This window comes from Corvus kubaryi, unplaced genomic scaffold (assembly GCF_017639235.1).
Source record: "Corvus kubaryi isolate FWS band 111438036 unplaced genomic scaffold, C.kubaryi_AGA036_p1.0 37397, whole genome shotgun sequence".
Classification (NCBI taxonomy): domain Eukaryota; kingdom Metazoa; phylum Chordata; class Aves; order Passeriformes; family Corvidae; genus Corvus; species Corvus kubaryi.
In genome coordinates, this window is record NW_024581136.1 from 4,625,840 (window position 1) to 4,641,666 (window position 15,827).

General features: G+C 39.1%; 1 protein-coding gene across 16 annotated transcripts in view; it reads right to left on the minus strand.

The window, feature by feature from the left end:
* The window catches only part of DOCK10 (dedicator of cytokinesis 10), a 120,921-nt gene that overhangs the window by 55,959 nt on the left and 49,135 nt on the right, over nucleotides 1-15,827 (minus strand). For all 16 annotated transcript variants that reach the window (XM_042042006.1, XM_042042007.1, XM_042042014.1 and 13 more), the window contains exons 5-14: nucleotides 14,611-14,683; nucleotides 14,164-14,298; nucleotides 13,720-13,854; nucleotides 9,080-9,263; nucleotides 7,364-7,449; nucleotides 5,140-5,223; nucleotides 4,096-4,251; nucleotides 2,285-2,509; nucleotides 1,423-1,545; nucleotides 732-814 (exon numbers count right to left, since the gene is read on the minus strand). In XM_042042006.1, the coding sequence (XP_041897940.1) occupies nucleotides 732-814; nucleotides 1,423-1,545; nucleotides 2,285-2,509; nucleotides 4,096-4,251; nucleotides 5,140-5,223; nucleotides 7,364-7,449; nucleotides 9,080-9,263; nucleotides 13,720-13,854; nucleotides 14,164-14,298; nucleotides 14,611-14,683 (1,284 nt within the window). The remainder of the gene's footprint in view (nucleotides 1-731; nucleotides 815-1,422; nucleotides 1,546-2,284; nucleotides 2,510-4,095; nucleotides 4,252-5,139; nucleotides 5,224-7,363; nucleotides 7,450-9,079; nucleotides 9,264-13,719; nucleotides 13,855-14,163; nucleotides 14,299-14,610; nucleotides 14,684-15,827) is intronic.

Genomic DNA, 15,827 nt, shown 5'->3' on the forward strand with positions numbered 1-15,827 from the left:
CCATGTTTGCTAAAAGGGGATCAAAAGACACAGGGGTGCCTCAATCTTGAGGTGAGACCAGCAAAAAATTATACAGGAGGAGAGAGAGAAAGAATAAAAATCCATTACTGCCACTGCACTGACCTGCAATAAAACCCAACTGACCTGCCAAATGAGAAAATAGAAGTTCTCCATCACCTACAAACCACAAAAAACGCAAGAGTACCTGAACCATAATCCCTCAATATTACCCCCAAAGCACTTCAAGTCCTTGGTTAGAGTTTTCTTAAAACTTGACAGGCATCATAACAAGAACAGAGCTTCACACCTATGCACCTACTTTCTAGGTGGCCACTGCAACTCTCTTTCAGACCACAATTCTCTTTGCAGGAAATTCTTATGAGAACTGTGACTTTAACATCTCTTTGGCAATTTTTAGCACCCAATGAATGGTGGAGCTCACGATAAATTGATATTTCATCAGCTACCTTTGCTGCTCCCTGGCAACTTCACTACACACCTGAAGAAAAGATTCCACCACAGTAACATTTAATGAGCAAGTAACGGACGTTTAGCTGTGAGAAAAATAGGGCAATGAAACAAAAAAACTGCAGGATATTCTGGGGTCCTGGACCAGAGAGAAAGCTTTGCTTAGCTTCAGGCAGAAAAAGTGGGAAAGAATAAAAGGATAGAAGTCCAAGGGAATAAGCAATAAGATGCTTATTAAAATCATGAAAAGAATGAGTACATACCTCACTGACCAAGCAAATGGCATACGGTATTTCCCCAGCTTGCTGCAGAACTGTTTATTGGATTTTAACACTTTCTGTGCCCACTGCAAAAATGGAAATGTGAATTATTTCATCAATAGCATTCTAACACCTTAAATGGTGCACAAAGTACATGCAAGCTGAAGAGGCTACGGCATCACTACAATAATTTGGCCTGATATTGTTCATAACAAAAGGTTCCAGGGTGGACAGCAGAGACATCACAAGATGAATATGATGCTGCTGACAAATTAAACCCTTTCACCACTCCTTTATTCAGAACTGCATTAAAGTTGTTCCGGTTTTCTGTAATTACCCAATGCAGGTGCAGTGCCTGCTCTCAGAGACAGACAGGTGCCTAGGCCAACTTTGCTCATGTACAAAGTTCCCTAGCTCATAATTTCTAAAAGATTGCTGAAAGAGAATATCCCTGTACTAAGGCATAACCAGCACAGGAATGCACCACAGATGGTTTTGCATGTTGCAGGCAAAATGGAGCTTCATTCATTCAGTCAGTGAACTTGGACATTTGCTTTCTGAAGCATGGGGCTCCCGGGAGCTTGTCCTGTTCAGCAACCACACACTGCTGAGATTCGTCAGTACGGTTTGCGATGCCTTCAGCTTCCAGCACACAGAAGCTACAGAGAAGGAACTGATGTTCCTGTTACATTACCTTAAAAGAATCAGGATTCTTAATGTAAGGTTCGGCACTGCTGGCAATGTTTCCCGTAAGCACCTTTTCTATTTTTGCCACTAGTACAATCTCAGAGTGAGGATTACTTATGGAGAAAAGAGCCTGTGGATAAAAGAGAACAGTTCAAAAATATACAGCAGTACTGGAGAAAGGAAATACTGCCAGTGCTCTCTGTTCATGGAAACAGTAACAAACCAAATCCAGAAACGAGTATTAAGGATTATTATCTTGATTTATTCAACACAGACAGACAGAAAAGAAAATCTTTGTATTAGTGCTGAAGTCAACTTGTGCACATGCAGCACCTTGCAAACAGACTGATTCAAGTCAAAAAGCAGTATGACCATGTTAGCATGGTCTAACCTAACTGTTCCTCTCTTGGGCAGCACCTAAAAGCTGGCCTAAATCAGTCATTCCTCAGGGGAATGAAAGGAAGAGAAAAGTAACACATGCTGCTGTTTCAGCACACAGCTTATGGCAACAGCAAGAATGTGAAAGCACTTTGAGATTATTGCAGCATCTAGGCATATAGGTGTTGGTCTGAGTTGTGATTTTGTCTGGCTGGTTGGAAGAGCTCAGAAAATGGACCCAAAGAGCACAGGAAATATGGGTGGTTTCGCTAAATAAGAGACACTAACTTTTATCACAGTTTTGATTATAAATGGTCTATACAGGGTTCTCAGAAAGCTGTATATGAGTACAACCAACACATGAAAAAGCATTTTCTTGAAAACAAGAACCACTGGTAGTATACATGACTTCTCCAATGAAAAAGAATACTACTGATCCTTCTAAAGAAGTCACACAGGTCACTAAGCCATGCAAGTCGCACGTGGAGTACCTGTTTGGGGTATTTCAGCCACTCTTCTGGGAACCCTTTGACCTGTGGTTCTTCCATTTCATTTGAGTCAATACTTGAGTCAACTGCACCATTTTCTACTAGACACGAGGAACCTGAAATCATCTGTCTAACCAGAGTGTGGTTCAAATCCACATGAAAATCAGCAGAGATCTTCCTGCCATCCCTGACGTCATACAGTGCCACGCTCACAAAGAAAGGCTCTACCTAGAGAAAATACCAGAAACATAATACAGGGGTAAGTGAGAGAATGAGGGTAAGGTCTGTCTTTTAATGGATTTCTGCAACTACAAAAAAAGAAAGTAAACAAATATTATTTACAAATTATGAGATACATTAAAAACACTCACACATGCCCTTGCCCAAGTTAGTTTCAAAGCATGTGATTTTAGGGGCTTTCTTTTTTTGTCAACAGGGTACCAGAAGAGGAATTGAGAGCTTAGAAACTCACAGAATCAAAAGCAACTGGATAACTAATTATTAGAGTAAATGAATAGAGTCCCAGTAAACACACCGCAGGATTTTTAAAATGCAGATTCAGAGTCATTATAAAAGAGGGAAGAGTGAGTGTGGGCTTTCCAGGGATCGTCAGAAATGCAACACAAAGATGACAAATGCCAGGGGATGGAAAATGTTTACTGGTACAAACACAAAAGCGTGGGTGTATTATTCTGTGGGAAACACATGTTCCATTTTGCTGGGAAACCAGCACTCAAACCACTCTGACAGTGCCCACTTATCCTATGGCAGAGTACCAGGGAATTCAGTCCTGTGACTGAAAGTAACCTTCAGAGAGCATCCACAGTTCTAACAGAATAAATCAGCCTCAGAATAACACCACCTGAGCTGTCCAGAAATCAGAACCTTAAAACTGTGGAGATAAAGAGCAGTGCATAACAGGAACAGTGTCCTATGCTTTTTCAGCCTCTGCAGTGAATATTGCATGCCCTTGGTGCAGTTATCGTGACTTTATTTAAACAGTTATTCCAGTCTGCCAAAAAAAGATATTGATTACATCATGCTGAATTTGCACTCACTGTAGAGGTCATCTTCAAATGAAAAACAAACAAATCAACAAACAAAATCAATGCCTCATATGTAATATATGAAAGTGGAGTTGCTGGGACACTGATGTCTCATAACTTTCCTGCTTCAGAGGAGAACTAACTAAAAGCTATAGACTAACATCTACATCCCAATTTTCCCTGCCCCTTTTTTTTTTTACAGTAAGAATAAGCAAAATTTTCTGTTTTGTCCTGTTTTTAGCTGGACTTTTCCACTAGATGAAACATCCTGTCCTTTCTATTTTGCCTTCTCTCCTGTAACTTTATCTGCTTGGTTCCTGGTCTCTCTCAGAAAAAAAACCAGCAAAAAAACCCCAATTCACCAGCAACTGATATTCAATTACCTCCCTACATAAGTCTTGGCAGTTTAAACTCGTTCTTCTTATAGCAATTGTTAAGAATCCTCAAGGATTTAAACATTTTTGATTCTCCACTGAACTGTAGCTAAAAGTCTGCAATCTAAATCAGCTTCAAAATATCTATTGAAAAGTTAATCAGTTTCATTATTCAGTCCAAAGGAATGGTCAGGGGAGGAGGAGTGAATGCAGTATGCATGTGTGAGACAGCTTTCCTTTCACTTCTCTTTCCAAACCAACACATGTACAGAAAGAGAAAAAAACCCCCAAGCATCAAACCAACAAAAAAAACCCAAAAAAACAAAAAAACAAAAAAAAACAAAAAAACAAAAAAAAAAAAGAGAAAAATCACAGAGAAATAAGAAAAGCTTACATTGGTTGAGGGATCATTTTCATTTTCAGTAACACAGGCCTGGAGATTCAAACTGAGGGATTTGCAGGTTATCAGGATCCTCTTTGCAGGCTTTTCTTCAAATGGCTTTATCACTGAGTCTCTCCCTGGAAACTCCCTTTTCTGAGGATTCAATGCCTGAAACAAGTTGGGCAATTTGTTATATATAGGAAAAAACATCATATTCCAAAACTAAGTAAGCTTTTTAAAGGTCTTTGCAACCACTGAAACACCTGAAAACCTCAAAAGTCACTCTTGGTATCTTCATATTACTACAGTAAATGAGTGTTACTCCCAATTTATAGATTAGGAAACAAACCAAAAAGATTGCCTGAGGACATATATAATGTCAGAGGCAGAATTAGGGATTCAAATTAGATTTCCTGTAATTTTAGAACAGACTTTTTTCTTGTTTACTTACTGTTTCTGAAACTTTAGCTTTTAATCTCCTCATATAGATTAAAAAAACTCACATTTTCAGATTATTAACACCACATTTTAGAATGAGATTGCAGGCATTTCCCTCTTTTCCCATTACTTATATGCCACATTACTATTTCAATTCGCTTAATACTTTGAATAAAGGTCTTGCAGCTGATTGACAGCAGGCTCAAGTTTAAATATACACTGATCCCATTGTTACTTAAGCCTTCTTTTTAAGTAAAATAAAATTTCTATTTAAATCACATTCAGTGCAAGAAATAATGTTCTTTGAATCCTCACATTAAATGTTAAACTTTGCTTTAATGCTTGTTTTAAGCTCATTCAGAGTTTAGCTCGACTGGACTGGGTGACCTCCAGAGGTCACTGCCATCCTCAGCCATTCTGCAGTCAAAGTGTAGAGTCTGTACAGAAATCTCTGTGGACTACAGATAGCTCCCCTCTCTCTTCACAGCTGAAGCCTTGGGTATACCCAGTTGCTTGCTGAAGTGCAAACCACTTTCCTGGCTCAGCTAACCCAGTTAGCTCGTGCCACCTGTACTTTAAACTTCTAAGAATTGAAAAAAAAAATTTAGAATCTCTTACTGCTATATCAGGATCCAAAGAGAACAGGTTTAGCCGCTCTGTATTCCGAGAAGCTTTCACTGTTTCTTCTGTTTCTGTGATGTACTGTGGTGACAGATAATAAATTAGTTTTCTGCACAAGAACAGAAATCCATAGAGTTTTTAGACTTCTAAATGAGTGATCCATGTTTCACTCACAACAACATTTCCCATTTCTGCAGCAGTTTTCCCAAAGCATTTCCATGCACACTCTGCTTGTGAAGCAGGGATTTTCAGGCCATGACATACTTTTAAGAAATCCAAAAATAGATCAATTAAGTAATTCAAGTTTTTGTATGTTCACGTGTGCTATCCATTGAGTAAGATACACCAAAATCAATTTAGAGATTCCCAAGATGAGGGAAATAAATCCCCAAAAAACCAGGCCCACAGAAAAACACCTGCCAGGGGAAGGCAGAAAGGGGAGCAGCAAATGGCACTCAGACTCACAGGCTGGGCAGACACACAGACTTGCAGCGTCACCCAAAGGGAAGGCTGAGAGTCCTCTCCCATCCACCCTCTGCCACAGGGAGGATCACACATACCTATTTCCTTTCTGACAGACACATGCTTAAGTTAATAGCAAGCTCTCTGACAAAACCAATTTCACCTCCTGAAGCTGCCTGGTGCGTTCCTACCCCACCTTCTAAAAGTTTATCCTTATGTCTAACTGTGGTAACTTTTTCCTTGCTATTTAACCTCACTTATCCAATATGTAAAGTAAGCCCTATACATTTCCCTTCCCCTTAAAGATCCCTTTGGATAGCTCTGAATTTTTTTTCTCAGTCTAAACATGCTCAATTCCTTCAATCTTCCTTTGCACTTAGATTTCCCCTAATTTTTAAATTGTTAATCTCTGAACTTTTAACAGAGTGTCCATCTTTTCTGGTTGCCTAGGACTGAGTACAACCCTTAGTTACCATGGCACAGGATATTCTCTTGTTCAGGTCCCATTCAGTGTCTCACATCTTCCACACCATGACATTGCCAGCACACATTAAGTAACAAGCAGCAGTAGCAGCCCAGCAAGACCAAGAGCTCTACATTGACTTCCTAACATGCACTGCCTGTGGCCTGACCTGAAGAGGTAGGCCCTGATGTGGCTCTGGTAAACTGGTTTAGAGATGGGATCAGCATATTTATCTGCCACAGACTAAGGAAAGGCCACAGAACACTGCTGCAGCCAGGCCTACAGAGCCAGGGTGGGGGAACAGGAATTATCCATACAAAGGGCAAAACAAGCATCACAAAACAAGCTGACCATCTCCTATAGCCATGCAGGCACCAGTGGTCTTTGAGATATCAGTAAGATACTTCTGAGATATCTGCATCAACTAAATCATTAGAAAGAATCTATCCACAAACAAGATGATCAGACACTTCTGCTGCTCTTAATACATAAACCACATTTTATCTGGTTGGTTGTTTCGTGTTTATTTTGTTTGGTGATCTGATTTTTTTTTCTTTTTCTCATTCTAGGTGACCACTTCACATATATGAATATGATCTACAGTAAAATTCTGTCCTCAATTGCATAGACAACTTTCAGTTCAAATCTGTGTGAGTAACATCCTCAAACAGCATTTGGCTTTGTAGACAGACAGTATCTACAGCAGCTCACTGGCAGAAGGCTACAAACAGACTGTGCATTCGTTTAAGAGAAAGCAGTGAAGCATTTCCAATCTAGCTTTTCATTAAAAAGCTTCTTAGCACCATCTACAATTATCTCATCCACATGAAGCAGTTTATAAGCTCCAGAGGACAAAATGCCTCCCCCTGGTAGCACACGTATCTTTCAATGAAGTTACAAAAGGCAATGAGCACTTCAGAGCTCCCTTCCTTGCCAGTCACACAGGAAATCTTGGCTCTCCAAGGGCCAAGCTCTACTGAAATGCAGTTCAGATGAGCAAATATTTCACACATAACTGCAGGGACCAGACCCTTACTGCCTTCCTGGTCTAAATCAAAATACTCTGTGGAGCACCTGCTCTCTCTGCATCTGATGGAGATTTTCTCACTTAAACAAAAGGATGAGTTGCTCAGAAAGAAGATTATTCCTGTCATTTGTTGTGCCTCTAACAATTTTAATAGACTGTGCTATATTTTTCAACCTTTCACAATATTAATGATTAACCTATTGGCAGGCATTTTTCACCTAGGAAATTCTTTGCACTAAACTTGTAAAGAAAAACATAACATCCATTACTTTCGCGAAGTCTGGGTGCAAGGTGTTCTCTGAAGAATCTGCCTCTTCTTGAGAGCAATCATAATTCACCAAAACTTCTGCAGGGTCTTGAAGAGAAGAAAAAAAAAAAAAAACCACAAAATGGTTTTATTATTCTTGCTATTACCATTGCGTTTAAAAGATAAAACCCCATATTTCATGTTATTTCTTTTTATCTCCTTCAGTCTCATCAGGCTACCAAATGGAAGCGACGCTCATGTAAACCTCTGTCCTCCTGAACCTCATCTCCACTGTTGCCCACTGTATCTTAGTCTATATTTAAGCTTCCAAACAACAGGCCTGACTGCTCAGTGAAACATCCAACACATTCACCCATGACAAATATTCATGCCCATGACAAAGGGACAAATCAGTCTCTTCTGATGCAACACCAAAGGTTTATGTCAACCAAAAGATTTTGGATACCCAGTAAGGGGAGCATTCAGCGAGGCAGGCAGCACCTTACCTGCCCGCTGGGAAAGGGAGGGATGCAGTGTCTGGACTCCATGAGCTGCAAACCTATGGATCCAGAGAATAGCACTAAACACAAGCCCTGTGCTTTACTCAGCTCACCAGGGAGTGCTGTTTTCACTAGGTAACTCCCCCATGTGAAAGAAGTCATTGCAGTCACTTTGGGCTCTTCTTGCCAAGAAAGCCTCATGTCTTTTGACAAGTTAACTCCATAGCACATTCCTGGCGCTTGTTATCAGCTTTTTTACCAGTAGAGACTTCTGTTTTCTGTTAGCCTGTGTTTTTGACCTTTTATGCACGTATTTCTTCCTGTTTCATTAATATCCCTTAGGGGTAGGATTTTCAAAAGTACTCCTCTGATTCTGAAGTGCAAGTCTCTTGTGCCTCCAAATTACGAAAACATCTTTGGCTATATGAAGAGTATCCTGTCCTTCCAAAATTAGAACTTATTATAAACATCAGGCTAAAGAGTTCAATTAGCTCTGAACATCCCTAATGTTCGGATGCATGTGGATTCAAAGCTTTGACTCAGCTCAGAGCACACACATTCTACATCTGTATTAAGGTTTCAAGTGTTTTCAGCCTTAGAATTTCAGCTGGAGTTCATCCAAACTGAATGTGGATTTATTATGTGGAGGAATGAGTTACTGCCACACGAAGACTGCAGTATAACAGAGCATCCAATTCTTTCTTCCACAGTGAAAGTATAATATGCAAGCTCAAAAAAGCAAGAAGTAAAAGTCAATAAGCTTTCAGAGAAAGAGCCATATACCACAGCTGGGATTTTTTTTTTTTTTTAATTATTAGCTCCAGATTTTTAGAGAAAGCAAAATGCTGGAAAAAGAACTGATCTAACCACTCTCCAGCACAAAACTCTCTTAAACTTTCAGAGTTCCAGGACAGTAAAACACAAAGTACCAGCAAGATCATTGACAGAGAGGACTAAATTTGAAAAAGAGCTGCATATGCAGAATGGAGCCACGTTGCTCCTGCTGACTTTGTGGGAACAGCTTTACCTCCCCCTCCAGCCTTTTGAAAATGATCTGAGGGGAGTTAGCTGACATTGTTCAGGGATTGCCAAGACTGGTGCTGCTTCGTCAGAAATCAATAGGTACAGAATCCATTACAGACTCAGGCAGTTAAAATGATTAAATACTGATATGAAGGTTCCACTTTTTTCACTTGTTTAAAAAAAACCCAACAATACAAGAGATTTTTCACTCTTACCAAGTCTCAGATCAGTGAGATCTGCACTCTTCCTCTCCTGAATTGTTCCCTCTGGATTTATTTGCAGGATTTTGTTAAGAGTGAAAATCCAGTCATCCATATCCTGCTCATTTTCAGCTGCCAGCACAAAGTATGTGAGGTCATTCATTTTCAACTCAAAGGCATGTTTCCTAAGCCTGTTATTCTGTTGGAACAAAAGGAAAATAAAAATAAACACTAGAAATAATACAAAAAGGTACTGAAAAAGTCATCCATAAGATGGATTTGTATATGGCCACTCCTTAAAATGACATTTAAGCGAACTTCAGTGGCTTTAAAGAAAATCCAAATAGTGCAATATTAACACAAATTTACGTCAATTTGTGCCTTTAAGAGCTTCTATGGCCAAACATATGTCCTATATTTAGCCACAGAAATCTAAGATGGACAATACTTCAGAAGGGAATACCTCCCATGTGGAACAATAAAAGACCTCTGGTCACAAAGTGCAGCACTGCTACACGAGTTGAAGCGGTCTGGAGAGAACAGCTCTAAAAATCAAGTCTCTTACACTTTACCAGCACACCAGACACAAAAAAGATAAACCAAAGTACTGCTAAGTCATATAAATATTTGGGGGATAGTGGGAACAATCTTTCCAGAAGATTGCAACAGGACAAATTCCTGCACAGTAACTATTACAATGGGTACTTCCCACGTCTACTTTTGTCTTAGATTTTAGAAACAACTTAGGGGATTTCAACAACTTTTCACAAGAGGCAAAGGTGAGGTATATTGCTGGTCAGTCATTGCAATGCTATCCTTTTCAAGCACAAAATAAGAACAAATGCCCAGTATACTGGGAATAGACTGAGTTCTGAGATCTGTTCTGTATCACCAGATTTTACCGGCAGGGGATGATGAGTCTATCAATTTGTGTCATAAGAATTAACAGGTACTTAGTTACTGAAACACCTCAATAAAATTAAACAAAGTGATGGGATGTAACATAATGTGCTTCATTTCTCAAATCTACCCAGTTAGTGAGGCACATATCTCTTAGTCTTAAGGAAGCAGTTGCATCAATTTCTCTCTTCCTTGCTTGTATCTGAGAGAACAGTAATGCATTCTATTCCCTATTGTTTCACTGAACTTTTAAAGCTGACTGACGATGGACATCAGTGCCACCATTTTGATTTCAATATTCCAGAAGATTGCCATCACTTTGTTGACAGATTTAACCTTGGAGTGATGCTGACAAATGAAAAAAAAAAAAAAATCCACCCCATAACTGGCCATTTCACTCCATTTTTTCTTCCTTAACAGTCTCAAATAACATGACAGTGGTCTCCTGTAGTTCTGCATACTGTAACTATTTTTCTGCACAGTCCTATATGAACAAGTTATTAAGAAGCTTCTAAGAGAGATGGTGAGATGATAGTGATATTTAAGAGGAACAGAGGCAAAATCTGATAGTGATTAGCAGAGGAGGAGGAGAACCCAGGACACTGAGAAGCAAGTTCCATGAACATTTTTTTCCAGCAGCAAAGATTATTTAGAAGATTCCTACCCAATCTGTTGCTAATCACTTGCTCCAATTCTTATATTACATGTCATGACCCAGATCAGGAATCACTTAAGACTGAACTACTTCTTCTGGAGCTACTTGGGTCAACAGGGTCAGACAAATCTTGCCTTTTCAAACCGACTTGGGATTGTGTGTGTGCATATATGTGTGCATGTGTGCTATTTTCTATTTCTGCTACTGGAAATTCTCTTGATAGGAAATAATTTTCCTCTGAAGTGCTCTATGAAGGTGAATATTCTTTCAGGGTTATAAATTTTAGTTCTTCAAACACAGGGTAAGAATAGGCTTGGGTTTTGCAGCAATTGGTTTGGGTGTTCACTATTTATCCTGATCCTGAAATCACTCAAATTCTCCAATCATACATTCAAGCTAATGTAAAACAAGGACTAAAATGTCATTAAAACCTGTTACGTATGTATAAAATCATATAACATAAGGGCCTGACCAAGAGCTAGAAGTTGAACAAAACTATGCCAAGAATCTTAGGTAGTGGCCATTCAAAACTTTCAAAGATAGATTATTTGTAAAGTGGATTATGTACACCAGTTTATGCATAATCTACAAAGAAAAATGCTACGTTTCAATTTTACTTCAGATAAGACAAAAGCATTTAAAATTAATGCATTTCTTTTCTATTTTATATACTTCCTCTTATGACAGGGCCAAGATCTTTAAATCAGGTACTGAAACACAAAATGAATGCATTTATTGTCTATATTATGTACTGCCCCTCATAGACATGGCCAAGATCTTTAAATCAGGTACTGAAAGGCTACCAGACATTATCTAATACAGCAATACATCTTGCATGCTGAATCTTAAGAACATCAGGCAGGGCAGGAAAACTTCAATATCCACTTTTCCATCTGCACTTCAGACTTCTGGCAAGCAGATGAGATCTACAGCAAAGTCTTTGTTTTGAATCTAAGGCCAACTATTTTACCTTCCTAATCAGTTAACAGGAAAAAAAAACAAGGTACCATTTCTCAGTTTGCTCCTCTACAGAACTCCTTCCATACCTTGACTTCTTATCTTCAACACTTAAGTTCAAGTTCAAAAATTTCTTCCAGAAGGAAATAATACAAGATTCAAAAAAGAGACTATGAATGAGCTATAAATGAAACATCAGGCTAAGTCTAATGCCTGGAGGGTCATTCTTCCAAAATAACAGAATTGTTTTGGAAGCACTTTTTATTTTATCTGGAGATGATTCCTCTGGGATGTTTACTACAATTTTGATATTCTATCTCTATCAAACAGGAGCTCAAAGTCATTCATAGAGACTTAAATTATTTATAGATGTATGAAAACTCATTAAATCACAATGTACATATCACATTTTTTCACTAAAAATTCAGTTTTACCCAACTCTTTCTCCACATCCTCAGGTCTCCCTGTTTATGGCAACTCTAAGCCAGGTTTTGTTTTTGAGCCCTATGATTCCAAGTCCATCACAGACTTTGGCAGCTGATGATATTCACCCTAGTACCCCTTTGGCTAAGATTCTAACTTCTTGCAAGTGAAGATAGCTCAAATTTGTGAATCCCATACTAAATGTCAATCAAAGAACAATCACAGAAACTTGTATCTGGGGACAGGCAAGAGGAGAACCCACCGGTCAACCAGTTTAGGACAATTTGGAGGAACACTGTAGATTTAGAAAGCAGTTGTCAAAAGCTCAGGGGGAGGAGGATTTCAAAGCTTTCTTGAGTTTTTTTTGTCAGAAGTTAGTGAAAAAGGGCAGAAAACTTGCAGTCAAGGCATTTCTGTTATCCTGGAGTGTCATGAGAAACAACACAGCAGAATGGACACCCCTGGGATACCATTAAATGTGTACATAACAACACCCTACAGGGCTGGACTGGAGCTCTGGCTGAGACCCACCTTACAAGCAACACTTGCTGCCACCAGGCAGGAGCAAGCAATTTCTAAACAGGATTTCTCTGTAAGAATCTCCTCTACAGCTTCTGCTACACTTCCAAGCTACCTGTGAGAGTCTTTCAAGCCAATGGATTGACACTGGCAAACATCCCTGTCCTACATGCTTCTCTCCACCCTGTTCTACACCTGTTTGAAAAAAGAGACACCCTTCTGAACAGCACAGGGGAAATGGCCATTGCCCACAGAGCTGGGGACTGTCAGCAAATACTTGTTCCCAGAGTGAATCACTGGGAACTGATTATTTTTCTTGCTCCAAAGGGTTTTAGAGGTGAAGGAGAGACATCACAACCAAGAAAACCTTTTGTTTATCAGGGGTCTTCCCTTGTGTTACCTGAAAGATTTCTGTCAAAGCAACTCTCAAATCAGCCTGCCTGGCACTGTTACCAACCTTTACTGGTTAAGTAAAGTATGAATTAAATAAAAGGCATTTCCTTCTTTAGTGACACAATGGGCTAGGTCAGTCAATAGTCACATACCATTCAAGGTAACATCTTCTTTAGAATGAAACAAAAGCAAAAAGAAAAATATATTAATAGAATGAGAGGACAGGAAGAAGAAGATGGAGGGAAAAAGCTAATGACACTGTCTTAGGGGAACAGTAGGGAAAAAAAAGGTTAGTTTAGACATTTCTGGCAAACAAACAATAAGGTTCTGTCCTACTTGATGCCATTAAGATTCTCTATCATCTCTAAAAGTGATGACCCTCAAGGAGGCTCAGGATACACGATTAATTTAACACTTGGCCAACAGGTGATGCTTTTTAACCTGAATCTTTTTACCCCACAACAAGCAAGCATGCTCTTTGTAAGCATGAGGTAAAATCTGACATCTCAGAAAATAAGTTCAGTGAAACACCCCCCCCCCCCCCCGCACAAACATTTCACAATATTTTTTTATCATGTTTGCCATGGACAAAGAGCGTGTGCATGGTCTGCTACCATAATTCAGCTGTAGTTTTTCATAACTTGTCAGTCTGAGCATTTGCACCAATTTAAAGAGCAAAACCACTGATGCTTTCATTTCCTGAAACTGCTAATGAGACCATTATTCTGTTAATGAACGTGTTCTTCCACTTGCCTTTTAAAATGCATCCTACACCCAAACCACTACAATGAAATAAACTGGAACTTACCTGTACAACTCCCGTACAAGAATCCAAAAAAATACATCCCTTTGGCTCCTTTGATATTTTTTCATCTTTATAAAAATTCATAATATACGAGTTATCCGACAACTGTGTCAGCTGGAAGTAGCGCTTTTTGAATGACTGAAATGGTGGGAAAGAAGAAGCATGAAAATTGTTGTACTGCAAATTATTGTCACTGATACTTTATTCACAAGGTTTAAATAACAGGTAACTCCTGACTGCACTTCAATCACACTATTTTGCAGACAACTGAAATATGCTGTGAAACTCAGTGCTGCTGAAAGCTGCTGAGCCCCAATATTTTTTATCATTTAAAGCAATGTAATCAAACCTGAGATATAAACAGCTAAATGACAATGGCAGAAAGTGTGCCTCTTTGGGGAATATAAATCCAAAAGGAATAAAGAGAGAATAATGTTGTTTCCTTACCCGAACAGTAATGCTATTGTTTACAGTGCTGTTGAAATTCCCTTTATAAAGCCATCCAGACTTGTAAACTCCTGCTGCTAATCCTCCTCCTCCTCCACCACCACCACCTTTTGAAGATGAGTGGGATGTTGTGTCCTATATGGAAGACATGGTTAATATTGCATGGACTTGTTTTCTGAATTCCAAGATGAAAAAAACCTGCAATGTGTGAATATCTACTTAATAATCACCCTTTCATTCCTTTTAAAATAAGATATTATTAATAGCCGTCCCATACACAGGATGACATGAGACAAAGCTGTTCCACTAATTTCAGAGCTATTAAAAATATGAAATACTTTATAGGAGATAATGACCTTCCATTATCATTCTTTATTTGATATTAAAGCAATAAATAACTTCCCCAGCGGAAAAAACCCCAACCCACACCAAAACCAGAATACATACTTCATCCTTATCCACATCTTCATGATCGATTTCAAAGGAATGTGATGGCAGTTTCTCTGGTCTACATTCACTTCTGGGAGGGGGGGAAAAAAAGTATTTATTTATTTATCTATTTGTTTATTTATTAAAAACAAATCATGTACCGGCTATTTCAGGGAGGTAACCATCCCGAGCCTCCATGGCAATGTCAGTACACTTTTTGCTATATCCTATTGCCTCCTTTAAAATCACTACACTTTTAAAATACTTTTTTCCTAAGCCACATGTATCTTTATTTTTCCCAAGACTATGAAGCTCTAACAGTTCTATACAAATGATGAAATACCAGTTCTTGTTCTCTTTGCTGCTCTTTCATGACAAAATTTTGCTAATGACTCTTTCTGTTCCCAGACAGACTGTCAGCACAGCACACACTAAGCAATCCCTAATCTCCCACCCTTCTACTTGCCCATGAAGCAAGAACACAACACCACAAAGCATAAAACATGGTGTAAAAGAGGTAGTGAGAGCTCACAGAGAGGAATTTACGGAGTAAGAAAGCGTTGAGAAAAACCTCCAAGGAGGAACACACTCAGAGAAAAACTAAAGCAATTCCTAAATATTTTGGTCCTGTCATGCACATGGTGCTGAGCTCTGCCCTGGTGCCACAGCACTGCTGCAGTGGGCATGTTGAGTACTCACTGCCTGCCCCAGGTGCTCAGCATCACAGTGCAACTGCTTTCCAAACAGAAAGGGTCAGGATTCAGAAAGAGTAACTCAGAGAAAAGTCTTCTACACTATGCAGCCATGTTGTACAACTGAGTGACCCAGCACAGCATGGCCTCAAGCACAACCAAGCATGAAGACCTTCAGTGCTGCTGAAAGCTGCTGAGCCCCAATATTTATATTTCTATATGGAAAAGGCCACAGGGAAGTTCAGCACACCCTCAGTGAATGGAATTACTTTAGCCACAGTTAGATCTGGCATTGTAAATGATATTCCTTTCCCACGATGTAAAGCTAAACACTTAACACTCATCTAGTATTCCCCAATACAATGACTTTCTATAAAGGGATTGATATAAGAACATGCTCAGATTTCTGAAAGTACAACAGCAGATCTCTTCAAACAAAAACCGGTAAAAACTGGGCATCCAGAGCTATCAAAAGTGAGACACAGTAAAATGACAAAGACATATCAGGCCACTTTATCTTTCTTGAAAAGATTTAGTCTCAAA